This window comes from Ovis aries, chromosome 2 (genome assembly GCF_016772045.2).
Source record: "Ovis aries strain OAR_USU_Benz2616 breed Rambouillet chromosome 2, ARS-UI_Ramb_v3.0, whole genome shotgun sequence".
In the NCBI taxonomy this organism is placed as follows: Eukaryota; Metazoa; Chordata; class Mammalia; order Artiodactyla; family Bovidae; genus Ovis; species Ovis aries.
The window spans coordinates 69,021,441-69,043,260 of NC_056055.1; the positions used below are offsets into that span (position 1 = coordinate 69,021,441).

Genomic DNA, 21,820 nt, shown 5'->3' on the forward strand with positions numbered 1-21,820 from the left:
TTCAGTCAATCTTATTCCACTAGGATCAGTCACATTTACCCAGTGTACTTAGGCACACAGGAAAAGAACAGATTTAAAAGGACTTTTTCCCTCTCTTTTTTTAGGTGATGAATTTAAACCATTAGAGGGACAGATGATTCTTACTAGATTTTTAAAACAGAAACAAAACATCACTTAAAAACATTATACCCCTAAAACAGAATGCACTTGTTTGGGAACTAATTCTGTGTCTTTGAAAGTCATATGATCCAGTTGGGATAAAATTTTTAAGGAACTATGAAGAAAAAAAAAAAGGTTTGGGTCTGTGGTTTACAAATGGGAGTGTTTTTAGCCTTCAAATTGCATGTTGCATTAAATAAGAATGAACCAAGAAAAGGAATCACTCGCCTCCAGCTGATCCTGGGTTCGGCATAGCACTGAATCATTTCCTTCAAAGACCAGCCCTGCGCCCTGGCTCAGGTTATGACTGGGAGCTTTTCTCAGCCCTGGACGGTTTAGAGGAGGAGGGACCAAGTCAGCAGGAAGAATGAGGAAACATTTGCTGCCTTTCTCTCTGTGGTCTTCAAGAGTTAGCAGATATTACAGCTGCATTTCTGGGGCAGCATTTCATGTGTCTGAGGAACACGAGCATCGTTTGTTTGAAAAACTGGAAGGAGCCTGGGAGAAACCTGTCTTCACCTCTGTGTTGCTGAGATCCTTGTAGCGGTTCTGTTCGTCAGTAGTTTTTGCTGTCTCACTGACGCCGAGAGTCCTGGAATTAAACCCCGTGGCCAGCAGGCTGTTAGTTAGTCAGGAAATTCCAAATGGGTATAAATAAATGCTCTGCAGCAGCTCCTGGGCTCTTTGCCTGCTAACGTGTGCAGGCCCTATAACGCTGAGGGAAGTGGGCCTGAGACTTGGCTTCCTGCTGGCTGAAAATCACAGTTATTTTGTTTCTGGGTGGGTAAGTAAGAAAACCCCCAAAAAAGAAAAACAGAGGAGAGTGTGACGTGTGGGTGGGGGTTGGTGAAATATAAACTCAAGCTCTGTATGTTATGAAAAATATTTGCTTTTCTTACCGACTGGAAAGAATAACTCAGTCCTGGATTTTTGGTTCAGTGACAGTTTCAGCTTTAGCCATGGCTCTAACATAAAGATGTCATTGTCATGGGAATGAGAGGTTGCATGTATATATATGCTAAGGTTTGAGTTCTTGGCTTGCTTAACTCCCAGAGTTTCCTTTCTTGTTGGTAACTCCATTTTTGGTCATTTGTTTTCAGCTGTTTTTCTAATGAGCTGCTCAGTGTGCCTTGAAGTTGGTTTCTTTTTCTTATGTAAACATGGTAAAACAAAATAAGGGCTGGGATTCATACAATTACTTTAGCCTCTCCCACCTCGCCAAAAGGCATAATGTTTTGTTAGAAAAGCCTTTCTGTCCCAAAGTTCCCTAGCTTTGGGAACCTAGTGCTGGTTCTCTGCTTTTCACAGAATTACCCTCTGAACTGGCTCATTTCCTGTGTACGCTTAGAGCAGTGTGTTATTTTTGAAGAAAGTTTGGAAAACAGCATTTGGTCCCCAAGCTAGTGCTTTGGTCCCCTTCTGTGCATGCACGATAAATTTAGGCTCCAGTTCAGCAGTCAAGTCTTCAAATCAGACGGTAGACATTAGAAGACAGCACTGCTGAGGCTGTGAGAACAAGCCCTAAAGAGCCCAGGCCTCTCAACTATCAGGAGACAGATTTGGGGTAGAGTTGCTGCACCTTCTGGTTGGCACTGAGCACTGGAGAAGAGGGCCATTGTGTGATCCTCACAGCCTCTGTGATGTCACACACCTCCTTGCTAGAGTGTGTCCTCCATTCTCAGGAACTGTGACCCTTTCCATTTTCTTCCCTCTCACTGCTCACCTGCAGCCTGGCTTCGAGACTCCTAAGAGCTACCCAGGGTGAGACTGATGAGACAGCAAAAGGAAGCTGCCTTTGGGGATTGCTAGGTTGTGTTAGCTGTTACCATGCAGCTGGAAAGTGCGGCAAGTGGAGGGGGCAGAGAGCAAGGCCCCTGGCTCCGTCTGCCTGAGTTCATCTGGCCTGACAGCTGCTTCAATTAATTCCTTTCTTCACTTGATCACTTAGCAGGTGACGTTATGGAACTTTGTGTGAAGTATAGTAAGAGGGTCGTGGTCTGGAAGCAACCTTTGGAAATCATTGAGTTCCACCAGCATTCTCATTTTATACATACAGACCTTGTTGCTGCGTGTGTGATTCCAGACCCTTGCTGCCCATTGCTGGTCTGTGAACTCAGAAGTATTTATAGCTCCTGTACTTGTTTTATGAAAAAATTACACCATCCCCCCAATCTGGGCAACTGCATGGAAGTGCACTCAGTGGTTCTACAGTGCACATCTGTGCATAGTGTGTTAAAAAATGTTCTGCTCTTACGACCTAATTAGAGATAGAATAGGGTAGTTCATAAAGATCAGTGCTTACTTTTGTCCTCTTATTGTGTTGTTGTTGTTGTTCAGTTGTGTCCAGCTCTTTGCCACCCCATGGACTACAGCACGCTAGGCTTCCCTGTCCTTCACCATCTCCCTGAGCTTGCTCCAACCCATGTTCATTGAGTCAGCGATGCCATCCAACCATCTTGTCCTCTGCTGTCCCCTTCTCCTCCTGCTTTCATTCTTTCCCAGCACCAGGGTCTTTTCCAGTGAGTCGGCTCTTCTCATCAGGTGGCCAAAGTATTGGAGCTTCAGCATCAGTCCTTCCAATGAATATTCAGGATTGATTTTCTTTAGGGTTAACTGGTTTGATATTGTAAGAAGAAAATATTTCCTCTTGGTTATAATGTATTTCTAAAGGTTGGAGAAGTCTGTCTGCTTTTGCTTTTGTTTTATATTACCTCCTCCCTATGTATAATTGATACTGGAGTAGGGCTGTCTCTATACCTAACCAGCATCCACACTCCACTCACCCTGAGCCCTAGTGTGCACACACAGACACGTGCACCTCCACTGCAGGGCCCAGCCAGCATCTCCTTCAGCCAGCAGAAACCAGGCAGACCTCAAGATTTTCGCAGACTCATTTATTTGATTTTGAAAAATATCACAGACACCTCAAACCCTAGCTCCATAGGCAGGGAGAAAAAAAGCAGAGTGGAAGAGAAGAGTTCTGGACTAGTATGCCAGGAGTGTATGCTTCACCAAACAATGGAAGGTGATCCAATAATAGTAAGTAATAATAGCAGACCACAGACCTGGCTCTGAGTGCTCCGCAATAACACTGTGAAGCAGGTCTATTATTTTCCCAGTTATACAGTTGGAGTAGAATCTAACTTGCCAACAGAAAGTGGCAGCACCATGATTCAAACCCAGGCACTCTGATCCCAGAGTATCTGATTTTAATCACTACAGCTCTTCCTCTCGGACTTAACTAAATGGTACCTGCCTAGGCATGAGGCTTTTCATTTCAACAAATACTGAGCATGCTATGTGCCAAGCACTGTGCTAGGCCTTGAGGGATAGAAAAATAAGTATTAATTGGTTTCTGTCCCTCAGCACACCTGCAATCTGGTGGGGTAAGACAGGCACGCGCCTGGTCCTCATAGCACAGGTCAGTGTGTTAACAAAGTGTTCCAGGAGGATGGAGGGGAGAAGGTGACCATTTCTTCCCAGGACAGAGCAATTAGGAATAAGAGAAGACTCTACAAATGATGGGAAATTTGGGGTTGGGCCCCAGTTGTGATCAGTGAAAGAGGCTGGGGAAGGGCATGCTCGGAAAAGGGAACAGAGCGGACGAAGGCAGAGAGGCTTGAAAGTGCCTTGGTATGTTGAGGTTCTGGGAGGAAGAGGGGTTGGGGACTGGGAAGTGCTAGACTGGGCCAAATTGTTGAAGACTTTCAATGCGACAGAAATGAACTTCGAAACTTTATTTTCTGTAATGGGGCTCCTGGCAACCAATCTGCAAGATTAATATTTGAGAAGTCTCTGCAAGTTTCCAGGGATACCTCAAACAAATGTAAAATTCCTCAAAGAATATGTAATATAGGAGCGTGGAGACATTAGTCTTGATAAAAAGCAGACTGCTCTATTTGCGTATGAGCAGCAGCAGAGTGTTGGCTGTGCTCCCCGGTGACTGGCTGACTGCTCTCGCGTGCCCCAGCGACACTGGAGGCACAAGTAGAGGAAGGTTATCATCCTCTACATTTATGTCATTTATTTTCAAATAATTTCAACTCAGAAAATTCACTAAAGAACTCTCTTGCCTCCTTCACCTACATTCAGATTCTCCAGTGGTTACTATCTTGCCACATTTGCTTCGTCTCTTTCTGTATGTATACATGTACTTGTGTGTGTGGGTATATATATAAAAACACGCTCTTGTCACATCTCTTTAATCTCCTTCAATCCGAAATAGCTCTTAGCCTTTCTTTGATGACCTTGACAGTTTTAAAAGGAGAGACCTGGGAATTGCCTGGCAGTTCAGTGGTTAGGACTACGTGCTTCCACTACCAGAGTCCTGATTTCAGTCCCCAGTTGGGGAACTAAGATCCTGCAAGCTGTGTGGCATGGCCTAAAGAAGGATAGAGAGAGACCTGTCCTTTTGTGGGATGTCTTTCAGGTAAATCTGTTGACATGTCCAGATTCAGGCCATACCTTCCAAGCAGAAACCCAGGAGGACTGATCCTGTGCTTTCTCAGAGCAGGGCCTCAGGGACTTGTGATTGTAGCCTTTATCACCTAGTCCACGTGGTTCTTGATCAGCTTTCTGCTGTACAGTATCACCATTTTCTCCCTAGTGACTGAAAGCTGTTTTGTGTGAGGCATCCTGAGGCCAAAATTCCTGTTCTTCAGTAAGAAGTCTCTACACACTAGATTCAGCATCCGTTGATGATTCCTGCTTGAGTCACCTACTGTTACAATGGTTGCTAAATGGTGATTTACTGTTTTTATAACTCTTTATTTATTGAACTATAAGTTGGAACTCTGTTATATATTTCTTATAGCATTATGGACTCATAGATACCTGAATTATTCAGTGGACTGTCATCTGCTACTATCACTAATCCTGTTATTTTGATGCCCAAACTATCCCAGGTTTGGACAGTGGAACCCAAAAATGAGTTTGGGAGCTAACTAGACCCCTGACACTCTTTTTAAATAGCTAATCTGATGTGTGCTAACAACTGAGATAAATAAGGGATAGGTAGAACCTGCTGTCTGAGTTCAAACAATAGGGGTCCCCTGCAGCAAGATCCTTGACAGGCAGGCAGAGAGACCACTCAAGTGGTTTGAGGCCAGCTGATCTGAAATTAATTCAGCTTGTCAGAGACCTTGTGGTGGGTAGAAGTCTTGAATTTTCAGGATGTATTGCTTACGTTCTCCCAGACTGCATTCTCTGTCTTCAGCCTTCCCTTGGGTAACTCAGCCCCTGATCAGCGTGGGCAGAGAATCAGGGGCTGAAGCTGGGAGCACTGCAGGTCAGCACTAGCGTGCCGCCCATCTGTGCCTCTCTCCTCCACTTGGACACCTGCGGACCCAGGACACTTGCTGGCTGCCAGGGTCAGCCAGCTTTGCTTCACAGACATCTTCGGCCCCTGCTGTGCCCATTCTAGTTTCAAATATGGAGCAAGTTTGTGCTCTGCATCTCAACAAGCTCAATCAGGGCCTGCCTTCCCTAAAATGTCCTCTCTTCCTTCTTCCTGCCCTCACTCATGGCACCCCTGTCCCTCCCAGATTAGACTTATTGTACTTAAATCACCTTCTGAAAAGGAAATCCCATCATTTTCCTCTACAGTGAGTCATCCGTTGGTTTAAAGAAAAGATTTTCTTTCTTATTAGCAGAATGAGGTCAAGGATAGAGCCCCAGAGGATGAACACAAAAACCCAATCCCTGTCTGCAGCTCTGCCCAGAGGAGCTGAGATACGTCAGGCCTTCTCAGTTTCCTCCTGAATAGCTTAGGGGGAAGATGTGGGCCACAGACTGCCCCCAAATGCAGACAAGCTTTTAAGTTCTCGTTGTTTTAACACTAAGGCTAACACTTATTACCTAGTTCAGTAACTAAAACTCACACAATGCAAAGGAATTTGTGATACCACAAGAAAAATTCATAGGGACTTGAACAGTCTATGGAAACTTAATAAAGATTGCTGAAGAGAATTTTAATACATACTCCAGCATCTAGCCAGAGCAGTCTTGCTAAGATACAAATCTCACCGCTTCGCTCCTGTGTTCAGTAGCTCCCTGACGCACTTGAGAACTACAAACCTGACTCGCAGGGGCCTGGGTGACGGGGGCTTGGTCCCCTCTCTGCCTCACTTCATGTTTTCCTTATCATGCAAAGCTCTTCTCAGTTCCTAAAAGTGGCAGGTTTCATATACACTGTTTTCTCCTCCTAGAATTTCTCCCATCTTGGTCTCCCTGCCAAATATCCCCCAACCCCCACAAACACACACACACTTAGCCCAGTGGACCCCTCAGATACAGCACCCTGGCAGAACACTCTCTATTCCCAGCCCAGGTGGGGGTTCCTGCTCTGTCCTCACATACCTCCTGGATTTTAGTCTCACAGCACTTATCACAGTTGTTAGTTTTTTGTGCATCCTGTTTCCTAGAGTTCACAAGTTCTATCTAGGTAGGCTCTCTGTCCCTGTTGATTTACTCCTAGCAGTGTTTGCTGCATGGTAGGTTCTTAATAAATACTTACTGAGTGAAAGAATAAACCCATCTTTCAGCCTGACAGTTGCAGCCTCCCTAGGTCAACATTCCGTCTCTGGGGTGTGGGGACAGGTAGACCTGGAATGTGGGACGAGGATGAAAAGGAGCAGTGACGGGAGACAGTGGAATGTGTGTGGGGACAGGTTACCAATGCAGAGATAAGAACAGCTGTGAGAGGAGATCTGAAGATTTAGGGGAAGAAGCCACAAGCGGTAATGAAGAGTTCCAGATATAAGAAACAACAGCACATTATAACTTAGTCATATAAACAAACCAAGCCTGTAAAACTGAGTTATGTTGAGCTGTTATTTCCCATGAACTTCTGGCAGCCACTTTTGCTTTCCTTCATGTTGTCATTTTATTTGAACAAAGCATATTTGGGTAGCCGTTTAAAGCAGCTGCAACCCAAAAAGAAGTCTAGGTGAAATCAAGTAGGTAATATAAACTTCACAGAACAGGAATTCAGGCTTTATAGAACCAGCCCTGACTTCTAATAGGTGCTTATCATTTGAATGAATGATTGGATGGATAAGGGAAAAAAGCAGATAGAAAAACAATTCTTTGGTAATTGGAAGAGCAAAAGAAAAATCTCATTTGCCATACACTCTTGGAAAGAAACAGAAGGAACCCTTACATTGTTATGCTTTTCATTGTGTATTCTCTAACAGATAGGGTTTCCGGTAGATTTTGGTGTGAGAAGCTCCTTGGGTCTCAGTCTTAATTCGAACAGTGTCATCAGAACTTTCCTGTTAAACCTGTCTAGAAGGACCTGTTCCACATCACTGTCTTCTCCGTCCCCTGCTCCGTGCCGGGGAGAGTTGATTTGCTAACTCAATTACTTTCATACTCTGAGTAATTAACTCCATGAGAACTTCTCTCTCATCAAGTTCATCTCAGAGTTGATCCTACTGCTTTTCTTCCCTGCCTCTCAGCCTCAGGTGATGTTGAATCTTTTTGACTGCTTTAAACAGCAGGATGCTTGCACTCTGCAGCTTTTAAGTATGGGAATCTGTGTTTAATTATGTGCTTCTTGGGGACTGACTCAGCTCTTTAAGCAAAAATCTTCATGCTTCATGTGAGAGGGGACAATACAGTAATAGGAATTAGCAGAGTTCTTCAGTTTCAATAGTCAGGTAGAATATCTGCCGAAGAAAAACATAAAAGAGTGTTGGCACATGGGTGCAATTATTTCTCATGGCACCACTAGTCAGTAATTGGGCCTAGAGTATGCAGTGGTGAAACCAGGACAAAGAAGTCTTTGTATCCTAATTAATAGATAGAGTAATAATATCAAAGTTTTGCCCATTTAAAAGTCCACCAGGACATATTATTTCATAAACCTCCAGTGCTTTTTATTCAGAGTGAAGAATGGCTCACTGTGGTAGGGTGTATAGAAAAGTATTTACTGGTTTCTGGCTCAAAATTGGCATTTTTATTATCCTGTCACTTAAGCATGATGCTGTGGTCCTGCTGAAAAATGGAAGACTTGAAGAACACAGCTTATATAGTCAGATTTTCAGTTGCTATATGTGAATGTTTTGCTCACTGTCTTTAGTACAGGCACTGTCAGCCTCAACACCACAGTCTGCCCTCAGTATCCTCAGATTGATTCCAGGACCCTCAGCAACAGCAAAACCACTGGTGCTCCAGTCCCTTATATAAAATGACATAGCACAGTCGACAGTCTCTATCTATAGGTTTCGTATCCACAAATTCAGAGGGCTGTACTGACCTTTTGGACCAGATAATTCTTTGTAGAGGAAGGTAGGACTGTCCTGAGCGTCGTAGGATGTTAGCAGCATCCTGGCCTCTACCCACTAGATGCCAGCAGCACCCCTTCTTCTAGTTGTGACAACCAAAATTATCTCTAGAGTTTGCCAAATATCTCCGGGGGGAGGGGTGCAAAATCACCCCCGGTTAAGAAACACCACTAGCAGGTTAGTACTCCCAGACTAGTTTCTGACCTTCTAGTCTTCTACCTCCTGGCCACTGCGTTACTTTTTATGTCTTCCCAAACCAAATATTATTTGGACATTAAGTTTAGCTTCTTTGAAAAGTTGAAACCATATAACACTTCATGAATCTAAACAATGACTTTTGAAATAGCCATATCTCCATTTCACTTTGTTAATGCAGAAAAATTGCAAGGAACATTTCGAATTGTTCTTGAGTCTATGCACTAGCTCTGTCACAGAGCACTAGTTTTATAGCTGGTGAATATATAAATAAAGAGTAGAATTACCATCAGTTTGTTGTTCTCAGCTTTTCTCTGAATACTTGGGGATCTGGTCTGGACTTAGGAAGCTGTCTCCAGTTGGCGCTGTCACATTTGGTGTTCGGTTTCCCCAGTTTGCAAACTGTACAAACTGGGTTCGGGGATAGAAGATGGAAGAGGGACTCTGACTTTTGGTGTCTAGGAAGGAGGTCAACCCTGAAAAGCCACATAGAGCACTATTATAAGCCCATCCACTTAGGCTGACACACAAATGTACATTTTGGTGGTTCTGCCTCTTCGCTTTGCTTCTGCCTTGCCTTTTATTTCTTTTTCCACACACTCCCCTGAGCACCCTCCCCCTGGCCCCCACACTGGACTGTGAGCATTGTGAGAATGGGGGCCCTGTCTCCTTTGTTCATTCTGTGTCCCCCAGCTCCTACAATAGTACTTAGAAGATAGTAATAAGAGGAAAGGGCAGGAAAGGGGGAGGGAGAGAGAGAGGTGTTACTAAAATTGTCTTTTGAGAATCAGAGAAGGAAATGCCAACCCACTCCAGTGTTCTTGCCTGGAGAATCCCAGGGACGGGGGAGCCTGGTGGGCTGCTGTCTATGGTCGCACAGAGTCGGACACGACTGAAGTGACTTAGCAGCAGCAGCAGCATTAACTATACACATAAGGTAAACATATATGTGTCATTTTTTTTATTTGGTCCTCACATCACATTTGGGTACTATCACATTTTAACTGGTCCCCTGGAATTTAATCTCTTTCCCTACCTCAGTCTAATCCACACACAGCTGTGAAGACACTCCTTGTTGATCGTTTCAGTCCCTAGCACATGGCCTGGTGTGCAATCTCTCAGTGATGAGATTCCCCTGCTCCAGGACCCAGTGCAGTATCCCCTTCTGTACTAGGTCACCCCCCTCTCTTCTAGCCTCCTCTTTCCTTGTACTACTAGGCTCTTCCCTGGCTCATCAGCCCCGCTTTCTATTTTACTCTGTCATCACTTACCTTGTCTTCAGAACTCATCTCCTGGTTAACTCCAGTATTGATCATTTTTTCATATATCATCAGATTGTTCTTATTGATAATATACTTTTGTAACTGACCTAACTTAGTGTTATGTTTCAGGTGTTTGGCATTTATCTCACATCTAGACTGTACCTCCTTTTATTTCTTATAAATCCTTCCTCCTACTTTTTCCACTGAATAGGACCGTTTTCTGCACCTAATTAAGCTTTCAATAAATGCTATATAATGAAGGTAGAGGTGGTGCCAGGAACAGTCTCTACCTCTGGATTTCCAGACATTCAGAAAATTCTTGTAAACACCAGGGACACCCCTCTGATTCCAGACTGTTTAACTGGAAGCTGTTACTTTCCGGATTCCAGTTGCAGATAACAGCCAGTGGTTTCTGGCTTCATATAAGCTCTGTTAGTCCAAAAGGGCTTTTTAGGCAGTTAGCAGTCTCCTTAATAACCTATTTAGAGACTTTTTTTTCACGTTGTTTTTACACTTCCTTAATTATTCTTGAATTTATCAATTTTTTTGTGATGAAAATGTTCTAATGTAAGATCTCGCCAGTTTATTATTAAACATTTTTCTTTTCAAGATCTGGTCCTAATTTTCTTTCTTTTTTTTTTTCTTTTTGTGAGGGGGAGAGGACAACACTGGTCAAAGAGTACTATATCCATTAGAGTTCAGTTTAGCTCTCAGTAACAGGAACTCCAAGCAAACAATAGCTAAACAAAATTAAATATAAATTCACATAAATGTGTAGAGGGAGGTAAGTTTTCCAGGAGTAGTATAGTGCTCTGATCCACAAAACTCTGATAGACACAGGTTCCTTCAAGCACCTTATTCCTCCATCCCTCAGTGTGATCTCAAGTCCAGAATAGCAGCTACTGTTCCAGTCATTACATCTGCATTCCAGACAGCAGGACAGAAGAAGAAACAAAGAGAAATACATCTTCCTTTTTAGATGTCAAAGAACTAGTCCTGTGTCTCGTAAGGAAGGCGTCTGGGGATTGTAGCATGACGTATCTGCTTATGGACATACTAACAGCGAAAGAAGCTGGGGAAATACTGTGTTTATATTTCCCCAATTAAACAGAGGGAGTCCAGTTCATGTGGAAGGGTGAGGTAGCACATACTGAGGAACATTTAGTTATCTTTGCTATGACTGCCCCATACATTCCTCTGCCATATGAGCTATCCTGGAGTTTATTTGAAGACATTCCAATGTATTATTTCAATATTCGAAACAGTGACTTGTAATCATATTTTTAAAAGATGAATACCTATACACTGTAAAAAAATTTTTAAACCATGAAAAAAACATTAAAATCATCCATGATTCCAGAACCTAAAGATAAATACTGAAACAGCATCATATAAGAAATGTCCTTAACACTAATATAGAACAAGCAACTTCAGACTACAGAGTATTTAAATGTTTTTCAGAGATCTTAGTTATACTGTATATTCAGTTATTACTTCAATAAACATTATAAAACATCTTTATTCATAGCATCTTGTTAATTCATGTGTGGTTGGAAGGGAGAGAAAGGAAGGAGCTTTTAAAAATTAAATTTGTTGCTCTCAGTCCAGTACAGAGAGACAAGACAAACACATGAAAAAGTTGGGAAATCAGGGCACTGTAAGTGACCTGTTTGTGTCAATGTATGTAAAGGTAGATTGGAAAGCAGAAAATAAAAGAATCATGACACTAGGTATCTTTACTTAAGAGTAGAATAATTTGTACTGTGAAGAATTGTTTGGAAAAATGACACCTTGAGAAATACATCTTCCTTTTTAGTTGCTAGAGAATGAAATTTGGATTACAAGTCCTCAGGATAATCTGAATCAAACACTGTTAGGAAATAATCAAGCTCAACACGGTTAAATTCTAACCTCCCTTGGTTCCCAGATTTAGAAGTCCAAAGTTCATCTGGGGATAATTCAGCGTGACCTGTACCTTTCCTGAACTTCAGAAATAATTAAAGATAAGTCAGTTGAATTTCTCTGGAAAATGTGACGTTTTGTTTTCTCAACCTTGACGTTAATGCATTTTAAAAGTTTTGAAGAGTAATAAACTAAAATTAACCTTTCCTAAGGAAAACACTCAAGTGGGAAAATTAGCTATGTTAAGACATACACAGAAAAACAAGAGCTATACCAAAATACTAAAAATTGCCACTAGGTGGTGAGATATGAGTGACTTTTTCTTTAAATGATTTGTGGATAACATTTTTTAAAATTCCTTTTCCTGTTTTTTAAAATTGAAGTATTGTTGCTTTACAATATTATACTAGTTACTGTACTTATATATGTGTGTACAGCATAGTTTTTTTGTTTTGTTTTGTTTTTTAAGCGAGGTGGTTTTTAAAAAGTTTTCAAAAGAAACGTTCAGTCGTGGCAAAGGCTCAGTGGAGATCACTGTTGAAGGATAACTGGTGTGCAGAGCCGGGCGCTGGGAACCCGTGCGCGCGGGGGCGGTGCTGAGACTCCGCCGTGAACAGTGGGGCCCTTTGTGCCCCGACTTGTTCAGGTGGCCCAGAGCCGAGGCCGCTAGTTGCCACAGCAGAACACACACTCTTTCACGAGGAAGGGACCGGTGCGACAGAGACAGAGTCTCTCTGTGGAGATGTTTAAACTGCCGGCTTTATTTTGACTCTTGGCAGAACTGGCAAGAGGAACACAGGTTCTCGAAAGCTCCGGGCTTCCTGCTTGCATTGAGAACGCGGGACAGAGCCGCTCAGTGTGCGGGGGTGGGGTCGCCGGGCCGCCGAGAGCTCATTGGTGCGGCCCCGGCCTATGGCGTGTGAGCCCGGCCCGCCGCCGAGTCTCCCGGTGTCCACCCTCCTTCTCTGAAGGGTGGAGGGCCTGGGCCCGCGAGCTGGAGAGCGGCAGGCCAGCCGGCGAGCGCAGCGGGCGCCCGGTAGGTGTGCGAGCGGCGGGCGGGGGTGCGGTAGGGGCTCCCCCCGGGGCTCAGCCCCAGGCCGCGGCTGGGCGGCAGCAGGGAGCTCTGGCCTCAAGTGTCTGGGCCAGCCCAGTTTAGAATCTACCTGTCCCAAGCCTGCAGTTTTTCTTTGCTTATGGAGTTTCAGACAGCACTGGAAACAGGTCTGGCTGCATACTTTGAGTGAGCATGTTGTCCTTGTAGAGTTAAAAAGGAAAGAAAGAAGACACGTTCTCTAAGCTGGAGCACAAGTTTTCCGGCGCCGCGCTCCTTGTCAGCGTACCCTTCCTTAGGTCAGAAAATGTTTGCTGCTGAGCACCTCTTTCCAACCGAATTCTTATCCACGTGCCTTAGAATTGAAATCTTATTCAGAAATTTTAACAGCTAGAACAAGTTAATGGCGTTTTAAATGACGATACGAAGGGTACTTTTTATTCCTGTCTCTGGAAGTTTTCTTTTTTGTACTTTTCTTTCCAACATTTTAGAGGGAAGCGGGCAGAAGTAGGCAAAAGGTTTGTTCAGAGCGTTCACACTGTGGGGTATCACATTCGGCACTGCTGAGTGTGGGAAGCACATACCAGCAATCCAAATTGCTGCAAGTACCTGGGCCTTGACAGCAGGTAGGTGGGCTTTTATGCCCAGGATAGGAGTAGCCATAGGGCTTCCCTCCTGGCTCAGAAGGTAAAGAAGCTGCCTGTGATGCAGGGGATCAGGCTTGGATCCCTGGGTCAGGAAGATCCCCTGGAGAAGGGAGTAGCTACCCACTCCAGTATTCTGGCCTGGAGAATTCCATGGACAAAGGAGCTTGGTGGGCTACAGTCCATGGGGTCACAAACAGTCGGACAACACTGAGCAACTAACACTAGAGGTAGGGGTACTGATGGCTTGCATTTTAAGTCACTACTTCGGGATCCTTCCCATAACACTCAGATGCAGATCTTGTTATCATGACTCTAGGAAAACACATTGCTTAATCGTACAATGTAAACAAAAACAACTTTGGTTTTCAGTTTGAAATGCATAGCTCAGGTCAGCAGCAAGATCTATGCCTTGAAAGTTTCATATTTCCTTTTCTAACCATTTGGTTTAGCCAGAAGTGGCGTTTATCGAATGCCATATGATCCAGTGTTTGGAGTATAAGTTTGCCCTTATTTCAGTCTCCCTTTGCATCTATTTGGATCCATCACAAATACAAAACAAGGTATTCTTGAAATAGTGGATGTTTTGTCCAGAAGAAGTCAAAGAGCGAAAAAAAACAAAAAACAAAAAACTTCTCCTCCTCTGTTGGGATAGAGTTTGTTTTGTTTTTAAATAGGAAACCACAAAATAGAGTTGAAGTCTATCCACAAACTGTTCTTGCCCCCTTGCTGCTGGAGTTAGTCACTCAGTGTCCCATGTGCCCCAGCGTTCTCTGCAAGGAAGGTGTCTAGGCAAATTGTGATCTTGTAGGGGTGGTCAGGCACTGCGGTACCTCAGCCACCGTTTAGAAAGACTGTAGTTTCCAAAAGAGCAGTAGGTGGGTAAATTCATGTCCAGGCTTCCTGGCTCTCCACTGATGTGTTCTGTTATTTTAAGACTTCTCACTTTCTCTCCTCAGAGTACACTTTATAAAATAGCCGTCTTAGTGACTGCTATACTTCAAGGGACTGTAGACAGAAAATGAAATTATCTACTTGAAAATGCTTTCAAGTCTTCAATGATTCTTTAAAAAACTCAAGTACTTGGTAAGGACTTACTATGTGCCTGGCTCTTAAAAATAATTTTCTCATTACATTCTTTTAACAGCCTTATGATTTAAATACTTGTATTTCCATTTTTACTCAGGTGAACTGAAGTTCTGAGAGGTTTGTTAACACCCATTTGTTAAGTTGTAGATTCAGGATTAGAACATAGATTTGTAAACTCTTAAATCATATTTGCTTACCATGCTACAACATACACAAATGCTAGTTTTTATCATTGTGTGTGTTAATGACATTATAATAGTCTCCCCTCTCTTTCTCTTAGGAAAAGCAGATGATATTCTGAATGGAGAACAAGACAGGGAACAAAAAGATCCTTATTTTGTGGAGACCCCCTATGGTTACCAACTAGACTTAGATTTCCTCAAATACGTGGATGACATACAGAAAGGAAACACCATCAAGAAAGTGAACATCCAGAAGAAGCGGAAGCCATCTGGGCCATGCCCAGACTCCAGGGCTGCACCTGGCCAGCACGGTGTGTGGACTTCCACTGAATCCCTCTCATCCTCCAACAGTGATGACAACAGGCAGTGCCCCAGATTCCTCCTAGCCCGAAGCCAAGTTACATCAACCCCAATCTCAAAGCCACCTGCCCCTCTGGAGACCTCTCCCGCTTTTCTTACCATCCCAGAAAGCCGACAGCTGCCACCACCATCACCACAACTCCCAAAGCACAACCTTCATGTCACCAAGACACTGATGGAGACCCGGAGAAGACTCGAGCAGGAGAGAGTCACCATGCAGGTGGCACCTGGTGAGTTCCGAAGGCCCAGGCTGGCCAGTTTTGGAGGCATGGGCTCCACCAGCTCCCTTTCCTCCTTTCTGGGTTCTGGAAACCACAATCCCACCATGCCCCAACTTCAGAATGGATACCAAGGCAATGGGGATTATGGTGGCTATGCCCCACCTGCTGCCACCACCTCCTCCATGGGGAGCTCCATCCGTCACAGCCCCCTGAGCTCAGGGATCTCTACTCCAGTAACCAATGTGAGCCCCATGCACTTGCAGCACATCCGTGAGCAGATGGCCATTGCCCTGAAGCGCCTGAAGGAGCTAGAAGAGCAGGTGCGAACCATCCCTGTGCTCCAGGTAAAGATCTCTGTCCTGCAAGAGGAGAAAAGACAGCTGGCTTCACAGCTGAAAAACCAAAGAGCGGCATCCCAGAACGATGTCTGTGGTGTGAGAAAGCGGTCCTACAGTGCTGGGAATGCATCCCAGCTGGAACAGCTGTCCAGGACCCGGAGGAGTGGTGGGGAATTATACATTGACTATGAGGAGGAAGAAATGGAGAGCGTGGAGCAGAGCACCCAGAGGATAAAGGAATTCCGGCAGCTCACAGCAGACATGCAGGCCCTGGAGCAGAAGATCCAGGACAGCAGCTATGAGGCCTCCTCAGAGCTCAGGGAGAATGGGGAGTGTCAGCCTCAAGAGTTCCGGTCTGTGGCTGTGGGCGCCGATGAGGACATGAACGACATTGTCGTGTACCGCAGGGGCGCCAGACCCTGTAAGGATGCTGCTGTAGGCGTGGTCACTGAGACGAGGAATTCTGGGGTCAGTGTGACAGAAGCCATGCTTGGAGTGACTACTGAAGCTGACAAAGAAATTGAGCTGCAGCAGCAGACCATAGAAGCCTTGAAGGATAAGATCTATCGCCTGGAAGTACAGCTTAAAGAAACCACCCATGACCGGGAGATGACTAAACTCAAGCAAGAGCTGCAAGCTGCTGGCTCGAGGAAGAAAGTTGATAAAGCCGTGATGGCCCAGCCGCTTGTTTTCAGCAAGATGGTGGAGGTGGTAGTACCCACCAGAGACCAAATGGCTGGCAGTCACGTGGATGTGGTTGACACATGTGTGGGGACATGCATGCAGACAAGTAGTGTAGGCATCTCCTGCCAGCCCGATCATGAGAATAAAGAGGTGGGGCCTGAGCTGCCCATGAATTGGTGGATTGTTAAGGAAAGGGTGGAAATGCATGACAGATGTATTGGCCGGTGGGTGGAAATGTGTGACAAGAGCGTAGGTATGGACATCAGTGTCTGTGAAACAGGCAGCAACACGGAGGAGTCCGTGAGTGACCTGGCACTCCTCAGAACCAACTTGAATCTCAAAGAGGTGCGCTCCATTGGCTGTGGAGATTGCTCTGTTGATGTGACCGTCTGCTCTCCAAAGGAGTGCACCTCCCGAAGCGTGAACACAGAGGCTGTCAGCCAGGTGGACGCTGCCGTCATGGCAGTGCCTCGGGCTGTGAGCCAGCACACCAGCACAGTTCTAGAACAGGTGAGCCGGTTCACCAACACTGAGGTGGCCACTCTCACAGAATCCTGTACCAACACTTCCCTTAGCACTGTGGACAAGCAGACCAGCACCCACACTGTGGAGATGCGGACAGTAGCCGTGGGAGAAGGCCGGGTCAAGGACGTCAGCTCCACCAAGATGCGGTCCATCGGAGTGGGGACGGTGCTCTCTGGCAACGCTGGGTTTGACAGGCCATCAGCTGTGAAGACCAAAGAGTCAGGCGTGGGGCAGATCAGTATTAACGACAACTATCTGGTTGGCCTCAAAATGAGGACCATAGCATGTGGTCCTCCCCAGTTGACGGTGGGGCCGACAGGCAGCCGGAGGAGTGTAGGTGTTGGGGACGAGCCTGTAGGAGAGTTCATGGAGAGCCCCCAGCCCCAGGCACCGTCTGGAATGGAGACAGGCTTGGATCACTACATCGAGCGTGTCCAGAAGCTGCTGGCGGAACAGCAGGCGCTGCTGGCTGAGAACTACAGTGAACTGGCAGAAGCTTTTGGGGAACCTCACTCACAGATTGGCTCCCTCAACTCCCAGCTCATCAGCACCTTATCATCAATCAACTCTGTCATGAAGTCTGCAAGCCTTGAAGAGCTCAGGCACCCTGACTTCCTGAAAACCAGCTTGGGTAAGGTCACAGGTAGGTGGCACTTCTGAAGGACCTAGGAGTGAGGGAGGGTGGGGACAGTGGAAATCGAGGAGGGATTTTTTTTTTTTTTTTAACTGCTGGAGCCAATTTTTTGAACCATGGAGAAAACTTTAAAGTGGTAATAGGTAGAATGAAAACCAAGAATCGAAACCCATAAACAGCTCTGCTGATTCTCATTATCTGGTAGTTTCATTCCCCTGGCTGAGGACTAAGACTAGAAGAAGAATAGCAAAGTAGTATTGCCTGGCTTAGGGGCTGTCTTCTGAGGCTGCTAGTTTGATAGATGTCTTTTAGTTATTTACTTGCTGATTTTACACAGGGCAGCCTGAAAAAAAAGTCTTGCACTGTTTTCAACCACAATTACCTGTATACGATCAATAAAAAAAATACTGGTATGAAGTGTTTTTAACTAAAACTTTTAGGGGAGAGAGACTCTATCAATTCATGCAAATTCATTAATTCAGCAAATAATGATTAAATTCCTGCTCTAAGTATAGATGTGGGGTCCTGTTCTCTTAGTGCTTACATTATTCCAGTTGGGACACAGGCAATAAAAATATATTTAAATATGTTGGGAAGTGATACATGTTATGAAGAAAAGAACTCCATTTAGAGAAACAGTGAGGGATGGTGGAGAGGTAGGGACTGCTGGAGATAGAATGGTCCAGGAAGGCCTCTCTGACAGGGAGCCAGAACTCTGAGAGAAGGGAGGCCTTTCCAACACTGTTTCTTTTGTTAGAGGATTACATTTTTTGTCTTTCTCATATTTTCCCTTGTTCATTGGGATTCCTGTTCACCCTTGCTTTTCTTTAAATTGAAGTTTATAATGAAGAAATTACCCTGGAAGATTCAGTGGCGTATGCTGTGTCCCTGTGAGCCGCACTAAAATGAGCTCTCTGGTCAGTTGCATGTGGGTCTCATTGTGCATGTTATCATCCTACCACTGAGTTCCATTCCTGGCTCTTCACCTCTCCTGAACCAATGTGACTTAGGGAAGGAAAGTCATCCTTCTTTATACTTCATTGTGAAACGGTCATTCGAAGGGCATCCATCCCATAAGATTGTCAGTGTGTTCATCACTGGCTTGCAGTGAGCACAGGGACCTTTGTTGTCCTTGGGGTGGTGCTGCTAGCGTGCCAGTCTGGTTTCTTTTGTTGACATGCTCAACAGTAGTGTGAGGTTTGCAGAGTTACTAAAACACACTCTCTGCTCTAGCCAAGTGCTACACACAAAATGAATTAAAATGCTTTAAATGATTGGTATGGTGTGCATTAAATTTAGTTTTATGTGAAAACATGCAGCAGAGATTTAAATATAAGTTAACAAAAATTGCAAATTCTTTGTTTCCTTCTAGAGCCAAAAAGGCAATGGTTAACATAGACTGAAATAGATTATTTTTTTTTCACGGTTTTTTCAAAATAGATTATTTTTGTATCTTGTGAGGTTTCACCTGAAAACCTGAATTAATGTTCGTTTTTTAGTAACTGTGCTGTGAAACAGATAGCTTATTGTGGAAGGAAAAATGAACATGACAGTGACAGCTGATGTATAGCGGATTTTTGCCTTTTGGAGTCAAGAGTCTAATGAATATATAGGGAGTCATTTTAGCTAGAGCAAAGGGATTAAAATGATGTGTGAACTAAAGCAAGGTCTTAAGTAACTAATAATATGTCTGTTTCCACTACTTTTTAAAAATCATGATGTCAGATGTGGAAGTCAAAAATGAGACTCTTAAACCTCCAGACACAGATGGCACAGCGCATCATCCATTCTGAGAGCGTTTTCCTGCCAGGCTTCCTCCCTCCTCCCCAAACCAGGGTTTCTATTTCACATTCTTGCCAGAAATATTCAGCTGTATTGTTGGTGTAATCCGCCCAATACCCAGAGCATCAAGACTCGGGTGGAGGTTTTGTCTGGCTGTGTTGCAGTGTTTTTTGGTCTATTTCCAGTCACCCTGACATTCCAGACATCACTGTTTAGATCTGACCCTGCACATGAACACCTACTTAATCAGCTAAAATGCAGGAAACCTACAACATTCATGAACAAAACATAAATATTTTTTATAGCACTTATTTGATCATAGTGGCAGCTCCCTCTTGGAGCATGCAAGAACAACTTTAAAGTATTTCTGTAATTCCCATCACATTTGTATTTTGCTTTAAAGTTCTAATGAAGGAATTTGGTTGGGAACTTAACCTAGAGAAGTAAAATTTTATTATCTAGTGTGTGTTGTATGGGGTGAAAAGGAAAACGGCTTGATGTAGTAGAGATCTCAACATCTACAGGCTGTGAAGAGTGAAAGTGTGTCAAATATACTCCAGCTTATTGTGCACCCTGAACACTAGAGAATATTGCTCATGTACAATCTAGAATACATTTCTGTATATATATGATCACTTATGGAAACCTAGTATTTTAGTTTAAAGAATTTACATTTGGGCTCCAAAGCCAGGTGTTCTGGGTTTGAATTCCTTCTCAGCACTAGGACAGGTTGTCTTTCTTCCCTCACAGGGTTGAAATGAATCTTTAGTGAATCAGTATGAATGAAGCATTTGGACTAGTCTGCAGTACAAAGTATAAATGCTGGCTGTCCTTGCTGTTAACTGTTTTCCATACTTACAAAAATGGAAAGGTAGGTCTAGAACAAACTGCCAAACAAACATGCTATGAATAGTCTTTTGTGTTTAATGCAGATTTTTGTCTTCATAATTTTGCCTAGCCGTCGCCTTCCCCTGCCCCCCATTATTACACCTCTCCAGGTAACACTTTTATCAAGATTACTACAACAATGAGAAAACACAAAAAGAGTAGAATAAATTTCCAATTCAGATTCTTCTGTAATCTGTGTCAAAGCTTAAAATGAAGCACCAAATTAAACTAGGTGTATATTAGTACCAAGCCCAGAGAATCCTCTTCAGTTTTCCAAGGGTTGAAGATTGGAAGGTATCAGTTTTTAATATGCAAAATAGCATTATTTTAACAGCATGATAATAATGCCTTGCACTCCTATTCAGTTTCTTGAAGTTGTAACTGGAGTATGTGCTTATAACAAGTTAACAGTTCAGAAGAACACAAAATACTGAGAGCCTCCCTCATGCTGTCATGGGGTAACCGCTTGTGTTTGGTATGTTCAGGGGTGCAATTCTGTATTTCAGAGACATCATTTTTTTATATTTGAATCATATATGGCCTATGTATTTTTCACATGAAACATCACAGGAATTTTTTCAGAATTTGAGAGATAATGTCACAGTTTTGATGCATCTGAATTTGATGGTAATCAAAGATGATCTATAAAGTACTTTTAATGTATTTAATATTTTCTTTCATGGAATTAGGTTAAGAGGAAATAAGTTTCTAAGAAACCTCAGGGAAAACATGGTTATTCTTTCTGTTAATTAACTGGATTGTTTTGGTTTGAGAAGTGGATTACTTTTTCTTTTTTTTTTTTAACCTCTGGAGAGAATATTCTAGACAAATGACTTGCAGTTACAAATATTCTAAAAATATGTGACTGTCTCTGAGCAAATAACAAACAGAACTATCTATAACTGTGGAACCTAACTGCCTGCCACATGATTTATAGAAAATTCATCTCTCATACTCAAATAAAAGAACTGCTTTTTAAATCAGCTTCCATATTTGCACTCTTAGTTATCTTGGGTTTGCTAAAGAAAAAAATTTATGAACTTGAAGTCATTCCCATAACTGTGAAAGCAATTTTGTAGACAGAGATCTGAGCCAAAGCAAAAACAGGGAAAATAAGGTCATTACAAAATATCATTTCTAGTTAGTTTCCTTAATTCAAATCATACACCATTTACTGGTCCCAGTACCTCTCTTTAAAATCACAATTTGCTTTTAGTAATGCCATAAGAGCATTGAATAATCCAAACCAAATGTTTCTGGAACATTGTGTGTGAGAGCATGATGTAAAAGTCTTCTGACCCAGAGGTCAGAGAGCTGATGTCTGGTACTGGTTGCCCAAGAACTTGCAGTCACGCCTGGGCTGAGTGGTATTGGGCTGCCATGTCCTCCTATGTCATGAGAGGGTAGGTTTAGATTTTTCTTCCATGGGGCCCTTTCTGCAGGATTATTGTATAAAATTAGCTCTTCACCAGGCTGCCCATCAGATTCATCTGAGGAACATTTTTTCCCCAAATTCGTGATTTTCTGCTGCCACCCACTGCTACCACTCAATAAGGCACACTCAGGTCCTATTTCTGGGAAATATTGTGGAATAAACAGCCTTAAAGTGAGTGCTATTT

At 43.6% G+C, this 21,820-nt stretch overlaps 1 protein-coding gene across 25 annotated transcripts in view; it reads left to right on the forward strand.

Moving 5' to 3' along the window:
- The window catches only part of KANK1 (KN motif and ankyrin repeat domains 1), a 216,009-nt gene that overhangs the window by 171,382 nt on the left and 22,807 nt on the right, over positions 1-21,820 (forward strand). For 16 of the 25 annotated variants that reach the window (XM_060410924.1, XM_060410915.1, XM_012123804.5 and 13 more), the window contains one exon: positions 14,868-17,540. In XM_060410924.1, coding sequence (XP_060266907.1) covers positions 15,305-17,540 — 2,236 coding nt within the window. In that variant the 5' untranslated portion in view covers positions 14,868-15,304. Of the gene's footprint in view, positions 1-836; positions 14,585-14,867; positions 17,541-21,820 lie in introns of those variants that run through there. The other 9 variants (XM_060410923.1, XM_027964524.3, XM_060410933.1 and 6 more) reach the window with 5 other exon arrangements.